A 14,241-nucleotide genomic window follows, 5' to 3' on the forward strand; every position below is an offset into this window, starting at 1 on the left:
CCCCCTCCCCGTGTCAGATGCCCAGCCCCAATGAATGTGTCTGGGCTCCCCCCCGTGTCAGATGCCCAGCCCCACTTAATGTGTCTGGACTCCCCCTGGTGTCAGGTGCCCAGCTCCACCTCATGTGTCTGGCCTCCCTCTCCCCATGTCAGATGCCCAACCCCACTTAATGTGTCTGGACTCCCCCCCGTGTCAGGTGCCCAGCTCCACCTCATGTGTCTGGCCCCCCCTCCCCATGTCAGATGCCCAACACCACTTCATGTGTCAGGGCTCCCCCTCGACCCGCACAACACGAGCGGGAACAGGCTGCCGCAGAAGACGCTGCTAGCGCCGCACATAGACACACGGAAAAGAATATGACACGTCCTCAGCACTGCCCCTTTGTCACCGAACTTTTCCGGCTCGGGGACGGGGCTCCGCTACAGGTTCAATGATCACTTCAGCGACTCCGCTCGACGGGAAGCAATCAGAGCAGCTCTTCCTCTTCGCCCCACAACCCGGGCCTGTAGTGGCCACACTTTCGCGAGCACCTATGCCCTTGCCCGCAACAATCATGGCGGCGCCCTACTTCGCTTCCGTCCGTCTTCATAGGGGTTCGATCATCTTTGCTGCTTCTTGACATCATTTCCGTTTCCCGTTGGGTGCCGCGGGCCGCGAAGATGGAGTTGTGGAGGTCGGTGGGCGTGAGGCTTGTGGCTTCCCGGTGTGTGGCGTTGGGGTTCCAGTCGCGGGGCGCGGGAAAGGTCACCCGTCGCCGGGTGGGCTTCGTGCTTGGCCGCTGAGGCGAGCCCGGGCTGCCTGGATGGGAGAGGCGAAAGGGGAGTGTCCCAGCTACAGGCGCGGGCTCTGCCGTGTTAAGAACCGGCCTTGTCCTTGCAGGCTAGAGCGGCGCGAGCGATAGCAGCATGCCGCCCCCGCTGGAGATGCTGCCCTGCAAGAAGAGAAGAGCTGCTGTTGTGGAACCCCAGAGCCCTAAGGGGGACGCGAGACGTCCCGCGGAGCATTCCGCTCTCTCCTCCGATGTGGGGCCCCTGTCGCCGCAGCCTTCTGCCTCTAGCGGCGCTGAACCGCTCCGAGAGGCTGGCGCGGAGCTCTGGCGAGAGAGCACGAGCACAGACGCTCTGCCCAAGAGGGCGGCTGACGAGCCCGGCGCCCAGTCTGCGCCGTTGTCTGCTGGTGGCGCTATCGTGCGGGAGGAGGCTGTGTCCTTTTTGGAAGTCACTGGCGGCGGAGTTTCTAAGGGAACCGTAACCCGAGGGAAAGGGGCTTCCCCAGCTTGTAGCCATAGGGCTGGGGAAGAACCCGTGGAAACTTCCCTGAGGAGCAGGAAAAGAATTGCAGTGAAGCATAGCTCAGGTCTCAGTCAGCCCAGTGGCGACAGTCACCAGAACACACAAGAAACAGTGTCTGCAGCTGAATTTCTTGACCAGGGTAAGGATTAAGAAATCACTGAAGAAGGTAAAGGACTTTGGTAAGGGTTGCAGACAGGGTGGATTGATTTCAGTGGCCAAGAAAAATAGTTGATTTGAACGAAGTTTCTCACTGATACTGCTTTATATGTTTCTTAATCAGTGTTGTAAATCTGATCTCTCAAACATGTTAATTTACAACTCACTACAGTATTTTGCCCCATATGAGATACTTTGTGTAATGTTTTTCAGATATCTCGATATTTATTAATTTAGGGAATGCATATAATACACATTAGTTGCGTCAAGCTGCAGATACAGCAGCAATATATTAGTAATGGTAAAAACTAAATTGTACAGAAACACAGTAGCACTTACATTGTATGACACTGAATCTGAAGTGTTACCTAAATGTCTCACATTTGCAATTGCAGCAGTCTCCTAACTAATTAACTAAATCTAATAGACAAGTCCTCAGGACAATAAATGTATAGTGTACTTAAAACTTGTACAAGCTGTCTTCTTACCCACTCTCATTATCTTTTTTGAGTTTTTCTGCTTTTTTAACTCCTAGTTGATTTTGTAGCTTTGATTGAATAATACCAAACAATAAAAATATTCACTCTGTGCCAGCAGAGGAGCTACTGCTGTAAAAAGGTGGCTGAGCAACTGAGGGAACTGTGTTTCAGGGTGCCTAGCTAATAATTTCCACCAGTTCAGGGGAGTGACTGTTCAAAAACTCATCAGTAAACATGAACTGATTCAATGGTTTTGCTCCAGCCTTGTAATTAATTGTGATGTGCATAACTGAAGAGTGATTTTTTTTGAGATGCCTATTCCATGGTAGCAGTATTCTCTTCAGAAGTTAGGCATCTGCCTTTATATCTGGAGTTAAGAGTGTTCTCAAGAAAATGAGGTGGAGTTAGCATATGGTCCATTTGCTTCCTTATTGCCTGCAGAGTAACTTTCTGGTGAGGTATTTCTTTTGTCAATATCTTCTGAAATCTCTTATCAAATTCAACAGCATCAGCAGTGCAGCAGCAGTTTCTCTGAAGTTCAAGGCTATGGATAGTTGGTTTTAGTGTACTAAGTATATCCTCTGCATTGATCTTTAATCCATTGTTAGATGCTTTGGATAAAATTTTTCCATCTGTTTAGTTACTCTTCACAAAATTTTTATGGGACTAGGCCAATTCTTAATAAACTGTTCGAAACAGTCAGCCACAGAATTTGCTCAAACGTCTTGAAGGATTCTCCTGACCTCTTCAGTGAAGCTGAAGCAAGAAGTATTGTTTTGACTCAACATTATCTTTTATTTCTGGACATGATGTACTTAAGTTTTTGGCTAAAAGATGTATTTAATGGGCACAGCAGCCATATATTAAGGAGCATCCTTCAACACTGGAATAAATTGCCTAGGGAGGTTGTGGAATCTCCATCATTGGAGATATTTAAGAATAGATTAGATAAACATCTGTCAGGGATGATCTAAGTCAGTCTTCCCCAAAGTGTGGTATATGTACCGTTTCAAGGGCTGTGCAGAAGAAAATAAGTTGCTAGAAATCAGGAGATAAGGCCAGGGAGATGGGGAATGCCAATAAGGCCAAGATCCCAAAAGGGGTATGCAAACATTTTAAATTTGGGAAACACTGATCAAGATGGTGCTTGGTCCTGCCTCGTGGGAAGAGACTGGACTTGATGACCTCTCAAGGTCCTTTCCAGTTCTAGGATTCTGTGAAATTTGAGTTTTGCTGCAGTAAGTCTATTCCCTATTTTACTTCATCACCTTCGTTATTTTGCCATGAACTTCCAAAAGAAGAGGCATGTGTTATGTAATATAAAAAGAAAATGACACACAGTGGCAACTGCAAACTCTAGATTTTTGTTTACTACAGGTTTTTATATACTTGAGTGATATATTCTAAACTTAGTTAACTAATTAAGCAAACTGTGAGGATTAGTTAAGAATTTTTTTTTTGAACAATAGCACGTAGCTTGGGAATTTACTTGTTAAATCACATTTACGGTAAAGGACATAGAGTGTTTTGAAGAATGAGGCATTGTAAAATGAGTTTTTACTAACCAGTTTTGATTTACATTGTTTTCCAGACAATACACACAATTTTCTCCTAAAAAAGCAGTTTCCTTCTGATGTTTCATTATTGCAACTAGGCCAGGCATCTCCTTTTTGTTCTGCTTAACCTTGACACATTTTCCATTTGATCTAGGGAAATAATTTCTTTAAAATGTTCCCAGTTAGGGGGTCACTTATGCCCAGAAGCCATGACAGTTTTTCTGTGGCAAAAGGGTGGGGGTAATATAGGAAACTGTATGTATGCTGCATGTCTTCCCATTTTTTTCCAGTTTACTCCACTGTTAATTTTGCATGCTGCCTCTGTGCTTTCCTGTCTACTGTCTCTCTGTCTTTCAGACAGTATTTTAACTAACTTCTCTGACGTGTTTGGTCCAGGTCCATCAACTCATAAACACAGAACAAAAACAGTCCTATCCAGAATGTGTCTGTCTTTGCACGTAACTTTAGTCTGCTGCAAGACAGAAATTGAAAGCCCAGAACTTTCAAGAAGCAAGAACTGGTAACAGGGATAGCTGTGTTAGTCTATATACTATCAAAACAAAAAAGCATTCCAGTAGCACTGTAAAGACTAACAAAATAATTTATTAGGTGGTGAGCTTTTGTGGGATAGACTCACTTCTTCAGACTGGAGCCATACCAGAACAGACTAAATATTTAAGGCACAGAGAACCAAAAATAGTTTCCAAGGTTGACAAATCAGAAAAATGTAATCAGGGTGGGCAAATCAGAAGAGCAGAGGGGCAGTAGGAGTGGGAGAAGTCAAGAGTAAGATCAAACAAAGTGGCCCTTTCTACACAGGCCCCTTCCTTTGGAAGCGGCATGCTAATATACGGAGCAAAAGAGGCTAATGAGGTGTGGATGGAAATTGCCTGCACCTCATTAGCATAACGTCACACGTTTCCAAAATGCTGTGTATAAGCGCAGCCCGGGGGGGCGTTTCTGAAAAGAAGCCCTTCTTCTGGAGGCCCCTTCTTCCCGAAAATTTTTGGGAAGAAGGGACCTCCGGAAGCTCCCCTGGGGCCGCACTTCTACACAGTGTTTTGGAGTCCGGAAGAACGGTCTTCTGGACTCCAAATCACGTAACGTTGTGCTGATGAGGTGCAGGGAATTTGCATCCATGCCTCATTAGCATCTTTCACTCCATGTATTAGCATGCCACTTCCAAAGGAAGTGTAGAAATGGCCCGTATGTAAAAGAGTCCATATAATGACCCAGGTAACTGGCATCCTGGTTCAAACGACATGTTAATATGTCGAATTTGAATATAACAGAGAGCTCGGCACTCTCTGTTTGCAGTCGATTCTTAAAGATCCTTTTCAGTAAAACACAGACTTCCAGGTCATCAACAGAATGGCCCCACTCCATTAAAGTGCTGGCTGACTGGCTTGTGAGTTAAGAGCTTTTGATTGTTTGTTTTGTGTCCATTCATTCTTTGTTGAAGCGTGTTTACAGTTTGTCCTATATACAAAGTATATGGGCATTGTTAGCACATGATGGCATATAGGGTGGACAAATTAGAGCCAGTAATTAATTTTTATGAGACTGGGGCCGTGTCTGCACTAGCCAAAAACTTCGAAATTGCCATGCAAATGGACCTTTCGAAGTTTACTAATGAAGCGCTGAAATACATACTCAGCGCCTCATTAGCATGTGGGCAGCCGCGGCACTTTGAAATTGACGTGGCTTGCCGCCATGCAGCTCGTTCAGATGGGGCTCCTTTTTGAAAGGACGCTGGCTACTTCGAAGTGCATGGCCACCCGCATGCTAATGAGGCGCTGAATGTGTATTTCAGCGCTTCGTTAATAAACTTTGAAATGGCTATTTTGAAGTTTTTGGCTAGTGTAGATGTAGCCTGTAAGAGTAGGGATAGCATGCTTGTTATGAAATTCAAAAATATAAAAAAAAATCCAATTTTCTTATTGTTTATCTACTGTTATGTAGATAGCCAAAGTAGATAAAAGGAAGGGAATGAAATATAGCATAAACCAATTAATGAAGTGGAGGGGTTCTTCATGTTTTGGTAGCTCTGGCAATAGTGGTGTTTGTTAGGAAGGAGACTCTATAATTTAGGACTCAGAGCCACTTTCTTGTTTTCTCCAAGGCAGAACATCTTCAGAAGAAAGAGCAAAATACTGATGTATTAGTCAGAGACAATGAGAATATTAGTGCCTTTCAAACAAGTAATAACTGTTTGCCCCAACATCTAATCAAGGTAACCGATTGCCCCTGGATATTACGGAACTGCAGAGTTTAATAGAAGTAATAAAGGATAATCTATTTATGGAGCTAAGACCATTAACAGCTGTGTTTGGTACAATGAAGAGTTTATTTTAGAAGAGCTATAAACCATGGCTCATAAGCTAGACATTTATTAAGGGTTTAGGAAAAAAGAATAACTTGTGTGGGTGGGCTATTCCATTACAGGATTTCCTGTATCTACTTCTGAAACATCAGGTGTTGTTGGAGACAGGATATTGGACTAGAGCAAGGATTACTTTGATCTGATAGGGTATTTCTTGTCTGTTAATAAAGCTTAGGTAAGGGAACACTTGGTACTTTTGAGCATATAAAAATCAGCATCTTGGGATTTGATATGCTTGCTAAAATATTATGGAAGTTGGTACACATACTTTTTTGAACTTATTTTTTTAAAAAGTCATTGGGCATGGGCAGAGGGGAGAACTTGAGATTGATTGTTGACAGTAGTAGGTTGGTGCTTAGAAGCAGCTTCTTCCTAATGTCAGGATGTTAGTGATTGGGTTATGTCCTGCAGCATCCAGCTTTACATCATTTACAGTTTTGGCTGAGCTTGCAAAGGCTTTACCCTACTTTTGTTTAATTTTATAAAAAATTTTGTACACTTGGAATTGATTGTGCACAAGATTTCAGATAATGTTCTAAACTTCAGTGGGAATCAGGCCTGTTTGATTTTGTGTTGAACAGGAAGAAAGGTAAGATAGGGGACACAACAGAAGTTTGTAATTTTCAGGCACCTTTGCAATTGTCTGTAGAGTGAACAGCTGGTTGAGAGCCCCCATTAACTTAGAATAACTGTATAATCTGATCATTCGGACAGAATTTAACATGGCGATACTCTGAATAACTTGTTTCCCAGACAGAAAAATAATGGGGGGTAGGCCCACCAAGGGAGGAAGAGAGCATGCACAGACTCTTGCAAGGGTGGCTTGCGGGAGAGTGCTGGTATGGTGAAAACAGTGCATGTAGAATCCCAGGCATGGGGGAAATTGGAGGGCCTACGTATGGGAATAGAGAGAAGAAGGGGACTGAGCCCCTAGCATTGAGGAGAAAAAGAGGGGAATGTGAGGCAAGGAGTTAATGGTACTGCGCACAGAGCATGTGTCCTAGGAGGCAGATGGGGGGGAACCTGGAATGGTTGGAGGGAGGACTGGGAAGGTACAGTGATCCTCAAGATCAGGGAAAGCATGAGAATTGGTGGACAGTACTGTGGGCAGCATAGGGTTGTACACAGAGTTTCTGCTTGGAGGCAGAAAACGAGGAATTCTTCTGAAAGGAGCATGAGAGGTGAATGTGATTGGACAGAAGTAACCAGGAGTCCCTGAAATAAAGAGGAGGGAAGGTGGGGCAAATGGTGTTGGGTAGAGTAGAATGATGTAAGGAGCCCCTAGTGTGAGCACTAAGTCCATTTTATATAAATTGGGAATTTGTGCAATTCCCTACTTATCCTGTCTAATGCAACTGATGATCTCATCCATGGGTTTAATCCTTATAAACTGTGCAGAGTGGTTGGACTCAATATCTTGTATAAAAACAAAAAGCAGTCAAGTAGCACTTTAAAGACTAGCAAAATAGTTTATTAGGTGAGCTTTCGTGGGACAGACCCACTTCTTCAGACCATAGCCAGACCAGAACAGACTCAGTATTTAAGGTGCAGAGAACCAAAAACAGTAAGCAAGGAGGACAAATCAGAAAAAGATAGTCAAGGTGAGCAAATCAGAGAGTGGAGGGGTGGGGGGGAAGGTCAAGAATTAGACTGAGCCAAGTATGCAGACAAGCCCCTATAGTGACTCAGAAAGTTGCCATTACAATTTAAACCATGTGTTAATGTGCCAAATTTGAATGTAAAAGCCAGCTCCGCTGTTTCACTTTCCAGAACGGTGCGATAATTCTTCTTCAGTAACACACATACCTTTAGGTCATTGACAGAATGCCCCATTCCATTAAAATGTTGACTGATTGGTTTGTGGATCTGGAGTGTTTTGATGTCTGTTTTGTGCCCATTGACCCTTTGTCTAAGGGAGTTAGAAGTCTGTCCAATATACAAAGCATCTGGGCATTGTTGGCACATGATGGCATATATGATGTTAGTAGAGGAGCATGAGAAAGTGCTCGTGATTCTGTGAGTAACCTGGTTAGGTCCAGTGATGGTATTTCCAGAGAAGATATGTGGACAAAGCTGGCAGTGGGCTTTGTTGCAGGGAAAGGTTCCAGGACTGGTATTCGTGGGGTATAAACTGTGGCTGTTAGTGAGGATCCTCATGAGGTTGGGAGGTTGTCTGTAGGAGAGAGCAGGCATGTCACCCAGGGCCTTCTGGAGTGTGGTATCCTGATTAAGGATAGGTTGTAGGTCTTTAATAATTCGTTGCAGTGGTCTGAGTTGGGGGCTGTAGGTGATGACCAGTGGTGTTCTGTTCTTGGCTTTTTTGGGCCGATCTTGGAGTAGCTGGTCTCTGGGTATTCGTCTGGCCCTGTCGATTTGTTTTTTTTACTTCTCCTGGTGGGTAATTCAGGTTTCTGAATATTTGGTAAAGTTCCTGTAGTTTTTGGTCTCTGTCAGTTGGATCAGAGCAAATGCGATTGTACCTAAGAGCTTGACTGTAAACAATGGATCTAGTCACGTGTGCAGGATGGAAACTAGAAGGGTCTAGATAAGTACAGCGATCAGTAGGTTTTCGGTACAGTGTGGTACTGATCAGGCCATCCTTGATTAGTACTGTAGTGTCTGGGAAATGTATCTCTTTTATGTTGTGCTTCTTGCATGTTGTCTGTACTGCTGTGGAAGATTGACCTGTTCAGGGTCGACTTTCTGGGGTTTTGTTTCATGCATGTGTGAAACGGTGGTTTCTGGGGTCAATGTCAACCCCAGAACTCCTTAAGAGCAGTGAGGATTAAAGAAGATTGACAGGAGAAATACTCCCACTGACTGTCTTCCTGAGGACAGCCCTAGCAGTTGACCACTAATAAGTGGATTGTAGCTATGCAATTGATATATCTGAAATTGCATATCAGCGGTCAACTGCTATGTCTAGTCTAGACACAGCCTTAGTTTCCTTTTTTCTAAGCTGAAAAGTCTGTTTTTTAAGTCTTCATACGGCACCCATTCCAAACCCGTAATATTTTGTTGCTCTTTTCTGACGCATTTCCAATGCCACTGTCTTTTTTGAGAGCAGGTGACCACATTTTTATGTAGTATATAAGGTGTGGGTGTGGAGATGAGTTAGAGACATTAAGATGTTTTGTCTTTTTTGTTTTTTTTTCTGTCTATTTTGTTTTTGCAGTTAATTTGACAGAGTTGAAGCTACTTTCTGTTTTTCTCACTTGGCTTTAACTTCCGATTTTTAAACCATGCTTTTTTTCACTGCTTCTTCTACCTGGCTACAACTACATATTTTAAAGATTAAACACTTGGCTAGATCTGTGTGAAAACTAACCAATTTTCACAATAATAGTCTTTCAAACAGGTGAAAGATTAGATCTTTCTTGTTAGGGCTTGTAATGGGAAGCGCTCATTTTTTCTATCCATTGGTAGAATATATTTTGTTATGGGCACCTAAGCATGTGCTGATGTGCACCATCAATAGAAACACGGATGTCCATTGTGGTAAACAGCTGGGCAGCACCTGAATCATATCTGGGCTTCTGCCCAAGCACTCAGTTTATAGGGAACCCTGGAAGTCACTTCAGTCCATAACAAGACCTCCCCTTAAAATGGTTAAAATGTAAGTTTATCACGTTACACAGCTTTGTTACATAAGGCGGGTTTTGTGACAGTAAGTTGCAGGAGAGACCTCAGAAATGCAGCGTGTCACAGAAAGCACAAAGAAACCATGATGTAGGCAAAATGATGATTTGCCTGCTTGTTCACACCGTCATGTTTTCCTAATGCTGTATCACTTATGTATTTAAGGGAGTTTGTGATTTTTTTAATATACCTGAACACTTGTGATTGACATCGAAGAGGTAATAAAAACAACTGTTATGTGTTCAAATTCTGTAGCTGTCACCTTTCTTAAATGACTGGTAGAAGTGATGAGGCAGAATCAGAAGTGTAGGTGACCCATTCTTCTGAAGTTCCCAAGGTTTGAATAGTGAACCCATGAGGTCTGTATTATTGTAGAGTTTGTGGAATCCCTGTTGTAGGTGGATCATAGGTTTGTGCAAAAGAGGAAAGTGAAAAAGTTAGCTCCTTTTAACTGTAATATATGCTATTTGCAGGGAAGTCTCCTAAATTGCATACACAATTGGAAGTAATTTTTCAGAGAGACCCCCAGACAGCTGACAACAGTTCTGCAAAACAAGTGGCCCTGGTGAGAAGTTCCTTGCAGCTGCCATGTAAAGCTTCTACCATGAGCAAGTCACTTAAAAATACCAAAAGGGAGGAGCAGCTCCAGCAGACTGAGGAGGAAACTGAGGACGTTGGGTTGTTTATTCCACTGGGTAAGTGTGCATGAGAAAGACCTGTGTCTTAGTGTTGCAACACAACTGGGAATTCACTGGAAAGGAAGGACAAAGCTGAGGTAGGAATCCAGCCTTTGGGTTTATCCACTTTGAATGAAATATTTAAACTTCTGCACTTCTGATTCTATGCATGAGGGCTCAGTGAGAAGCATGTTCTGAAACTAACTGGAGTGTAGGTGTACTGTGTAGTGGTCTGTGTCATTACTTCCAAACACTGATAGCCTAAGAGAAGAGCTTGGATGCAGCTCTTCTTCTGAGTCAGCAACACATAGGCTTGTGAAACATGTTAAGTCTGAGAAGTTTTCTAATTCGTTGGTGCCAGTTTCCAGGATCTTCCTGATTTGCAGTCTGACTGCATGTTTCTTTCATGGCAACTCCTTAAGGAGGAAGTGGGCTGGCCAATATGACAGTTCTGTAAAGTCACTAGAGCAGTGTTTCTTAAACTTTTTGAGACCATGGAACACCAAACAATATTTTTTAGTGCAACACTTAAGAAAATGTTCTTAAAAATTGTTGTCAGACTAAAAACAAAAAACAAATAACATGCAGCAAAAACAAAATAGAGTAATGTAATCGAGTATCAATGAAGAAAAAAATTGTATCTGATTTTAACAACAGAAATATATACCATCAGTGTGTGTGATACCACAAAAGTGTCAGACACTCAGCACACCTGCGAGGTGTTCACAGAACACCAGTGTTCTGCGGAATAGAGTTTTAAAAACACTGCACTAGAGAATAGATACCAAATACATAGCTTGCTCCATGATTTGTTCAGATTCTTCTGAATCTGAGTCGTCCATTTGGAAAATATATCCCTAGTGCTCTGGTTGTGAATGATACTCCACTCTTGTTTGCCTGAGTCGGCTGTGGATTTCAGGTTGTATGTGGTTATAAATTTATATTCCAGCCCACATTCTGCAACTAAAGATGGACTGCAACCATCTTTTTCTAGGACTGTTTATACTCCCTCCCCCCGACTAGTTATAGGAACAAGTCAAAACAGCAATATTTCAGTGACTCATGGTTCCTATTCATCATCAGTAGGTGGAAAGCAGATAAGATTTGTTAACGTCTGCTGCATTCTGGCTTCTACATAGTCCTGCTGCCTGAGTGGGAGTCTGAATTTCGTACAGGTTGAACATCGCTATGGAACTCTCTTGTCTGGCAAATTCCATAATCTAGCATGATTTTAGTTAGCTGGATGACCATTTATCCTAAGTGTGGCCGTGTTTCCTGAGGTCCCGTAAAGTTTGTTTACAGTCATCAGTCCTGGCTCTTAGGCTGGATCTCTGCTAGAGAGTTTTCTGTCAACATAACTCAGGGAGCCGCTACACTGTTGAAGCATTCAGTCAACAGAACTGTGCATTTGCCTGGACAGTATTATCCCTCAAAATTTGAGGCATAACAATCTCTCGACAGAGTACTATCGACACAAATGCAATTAGACACATCTGTCGACAGAGAGGACTTCCAGTTGCTGGGCAGCCCTCTTTGCAGAGCTGCCATTCTGCTTTCTAGCACCAGAGGGCAGTGCAGTTTGTCAGTTCTCTGTTGACAGAGCAAGTTGTGTGTAGATGCACTCTGTTGACCGAGGTTCTGTTGAGATTACCCTGGCAACAGTAACTTCTGTTGACAGATGCTTCTAGTGTAGACATAGCCTTAGTGTTTTGTGCTTTTATTTAGCTGTAGTTTACCCCTAATGTCGTCTTAGACTTCAGTAAGCACTGCAAGTGTTGGTAATGTGCTAGAAAATATTGATTTCCCAGCATCTGGCACCAATCAGATCCCAAAAGTGTTGGACAAGAGAGGTTCAACCTGTTTTTTGAAACTGAATCATGTATTGGTAATCTGCAGAGGACCAAGATGGCGAGGAAGGTGAGAGACGGAAGAAGAGGAGGAAGGCAACCAAACGTAAACATGAAGAAAGAGGCCAAGAAGAGGTATCCTTGGCTTGTGACATCAAACTAGACGACATGCTTGATCGCACCTTAGAAGATGGAGCAAAACAGCACAACTTGACTGTTGTCAATGTGCGAAATATACTCCATGTGAGTGAGGTGGAGTGGAGATGTATGTCAGTACTAAAAAGGGAATAGACCCTTTATATCTTCCTGGGAAAGCACTAGCTAGGCCAAGGTTAGCATATAGAATTGCAAAGGATTTTTATAAATGGTCTTCACAGTGGGGTTTCACACACTAACCTGTCTTCTGTGGTGGACTGTAAAGAGAGAGTTATCTATTGTCATAGGTAGATCTTATCCAGAACTCTGTCACTTACATGGTTATTAGCAGATGTTAATCTTTTACTTCTTGTAGTGTCATCAGTGGTTGTACTACATCTTTGGTGCATAGGATAAAGGCACAATCTGTTAAGATGTGATCAGAGGACATAGACTGAGAATGTACAAACCTCATATTTTCTGAGAGGACTGGGTTTTTTGTTAAAGGAGTTCAGGAATTCTGGCAGGACTGTTAACAGAAAGGCAGTGTATGTAATGATATGAGCCACGTTCTGTGGTGTTTGTTTTTGTTTTTAGTTTTTTTTCTTATATTTGTACTATCATACAACTTCCACAAGGGAATGAGTTGTAGTGAAGAGAAAATCCACACTGCCTTAACTATCTAGGGCAATTCTTGAGCCAGCTGATACTGTAGTGAGGCATTTGTTCTCAGATTCAAGTCATCCCTGAACTGAGTCTAGAGAACACCAATGCTGTTTTCAAAATAATAAACTGCTTTGCATTTCAATAATGTTCCATGCCTGATGGTCTCAGGTGTTGTCCTTTGTCCATTCCCTTTGTAGAGGAAAAGTGACTGCCACTGCATCTGTTTCAGGCTCACTACTTAAATGTTGGAATGCAATAATAGGTCTACCTTCATCTACAGCCTGACACTGACATATGGTCATTTCCTTCTCAGATCTCTCAGTGCTGGCAATCTGAATAAAATATTCTGATTCAGGAGCCAGAATCTCTGATCTGGTCTTATCCCCTCAACTTTTACTTTCTATAAACTTTTCTTTGTTTTCCACTTTTTTTTAAACACTCTTCTCTAGGAACCTCAGTGGTTTGAAAGTGTGTAACTTTAAACTTGCCCCGTTAGCAGTAGTGCAGTGGAATAGAATCATAGAATACTAGAACTGGAAGGAATCGTGAGCAATCATCAAGTCCATTCTCCTGTACTCCAGAGCAGGACCAAGCACTGTCTAGATCATTCCTTCAGATGTTTGTCTAGTCTGCTCTTAAACATCTCCAATGATAGCAACCATACTCAGTCTTACACTCGGCAGTATGTGTTTCAAGATGCTAATTTTCCAGTGTTCCCCACAGTGTCTTTTTCTAGTGTTCTTACAACCAGCGGATTATGGATTTTACATTGTGAGGACAGAGCCAGTGAAACTCACATCTGTATAAACTGCATTGTGTTCCTTCCTTCTAGCATTAGAGAGTTTACTTTCATTCTACAGAACTGGTGCATGGAAATGCAGGTCCTGTACTTTAGTATCAGAGGAGGACTTAATATTTTCTTGTCTTCTTTCCAACTCTCACCACATTTCCAAGATTAATTTAAGCCTAGGCCTGAGTTTTCACAACAAGAATTTAAAGAAAAGGAGATGTTAAACCAATTTTTATGTTTCTGCAGGAAGTGATCACAAATGAGCATGTGGTTGCCATGATGAAAGCAGCCATAAGTGAGACAGAAGACATGCCCGTGTTTGTGAGTTTGTGAGGCTTTCTACTCTTCCCTTCCCTTCTCCCCCACCCACCCCCCAATAACCACCTATCTATATGTATGGTCCCTTCTGCTGCTGCTTTGATTGTTGAAACTCTCTAGTAATCTGAGAGAAAATAGGCTACAGATAGGATTATGAAAAAACTAGTATTGCATATGTATAGACATCTTGAGAAACTTTCTGCTATGTTGGAACCTGTTAAACAGAATCATCAGGTATAGGGATTTAATGCAGAGATGTCATGTCCACCAACAAGAAACAAAGACACTTTTCTGTAAAGAGAG

The 14,241-nt window shown here is 42.6% G+C and overlaps 1 protein-coding gene across 10 annotated transcripts in view; it reads left to right on the plus strand.

Annotated features, from left to right (window-relative positions):
• The first annotated feature begins 636 nt into the window (after positions 1-636).
• The window catches only part of LOC142003705 (GON-4-like protein), a 101,511-nt gene continuing 87,906 nt past the window's right edge, over positions 637-14,241 (plus strand). For 8 of the 10 annotated variants that reach the window (XR_012642874.1, XM_074980869.1, XM_074980870.1 and 5 more), the window contains exons 1-5: positions 637-673; positions 880-1,431; positions 9,979-10,200; positions 12,079-12,272; positions 13,867-13,941. Coding sequence is in view for 9 of the 10 variants with exons in the window: in XM_074980869.1 (XP_074836970.1) it covers positions 906-1,431; positions 9,979-10,200; positions 12,079-12,272; positions 13,867-13,941 (1,017 nt within the window). In the remaining variant the exon portion in view is untranslated. The remainder of the gene's footprint in view (positions 674-879; positions 1,432-9,978; positions 10,201-12,078; positions 12,273-13,866; positions 13,942-14,241) is intronic. The other 2 variants (XM_074980872.1, XM_074980871.1) reach the window with 2 other exon arrangements.

This window comes from Carettochelys insculpta, chromosome 30, assembly GCF_033958435.1.
Source record: "Carettochelys insculpta isolate YL-2023 chromosome 30, ASM3395843v1, whole genome shotgun sequence".
NCBI lineage: Eukaryota > Metazoa > Chordata > Testudines > Carettochelyidae > Carettochelys > Carettochelys insculpta.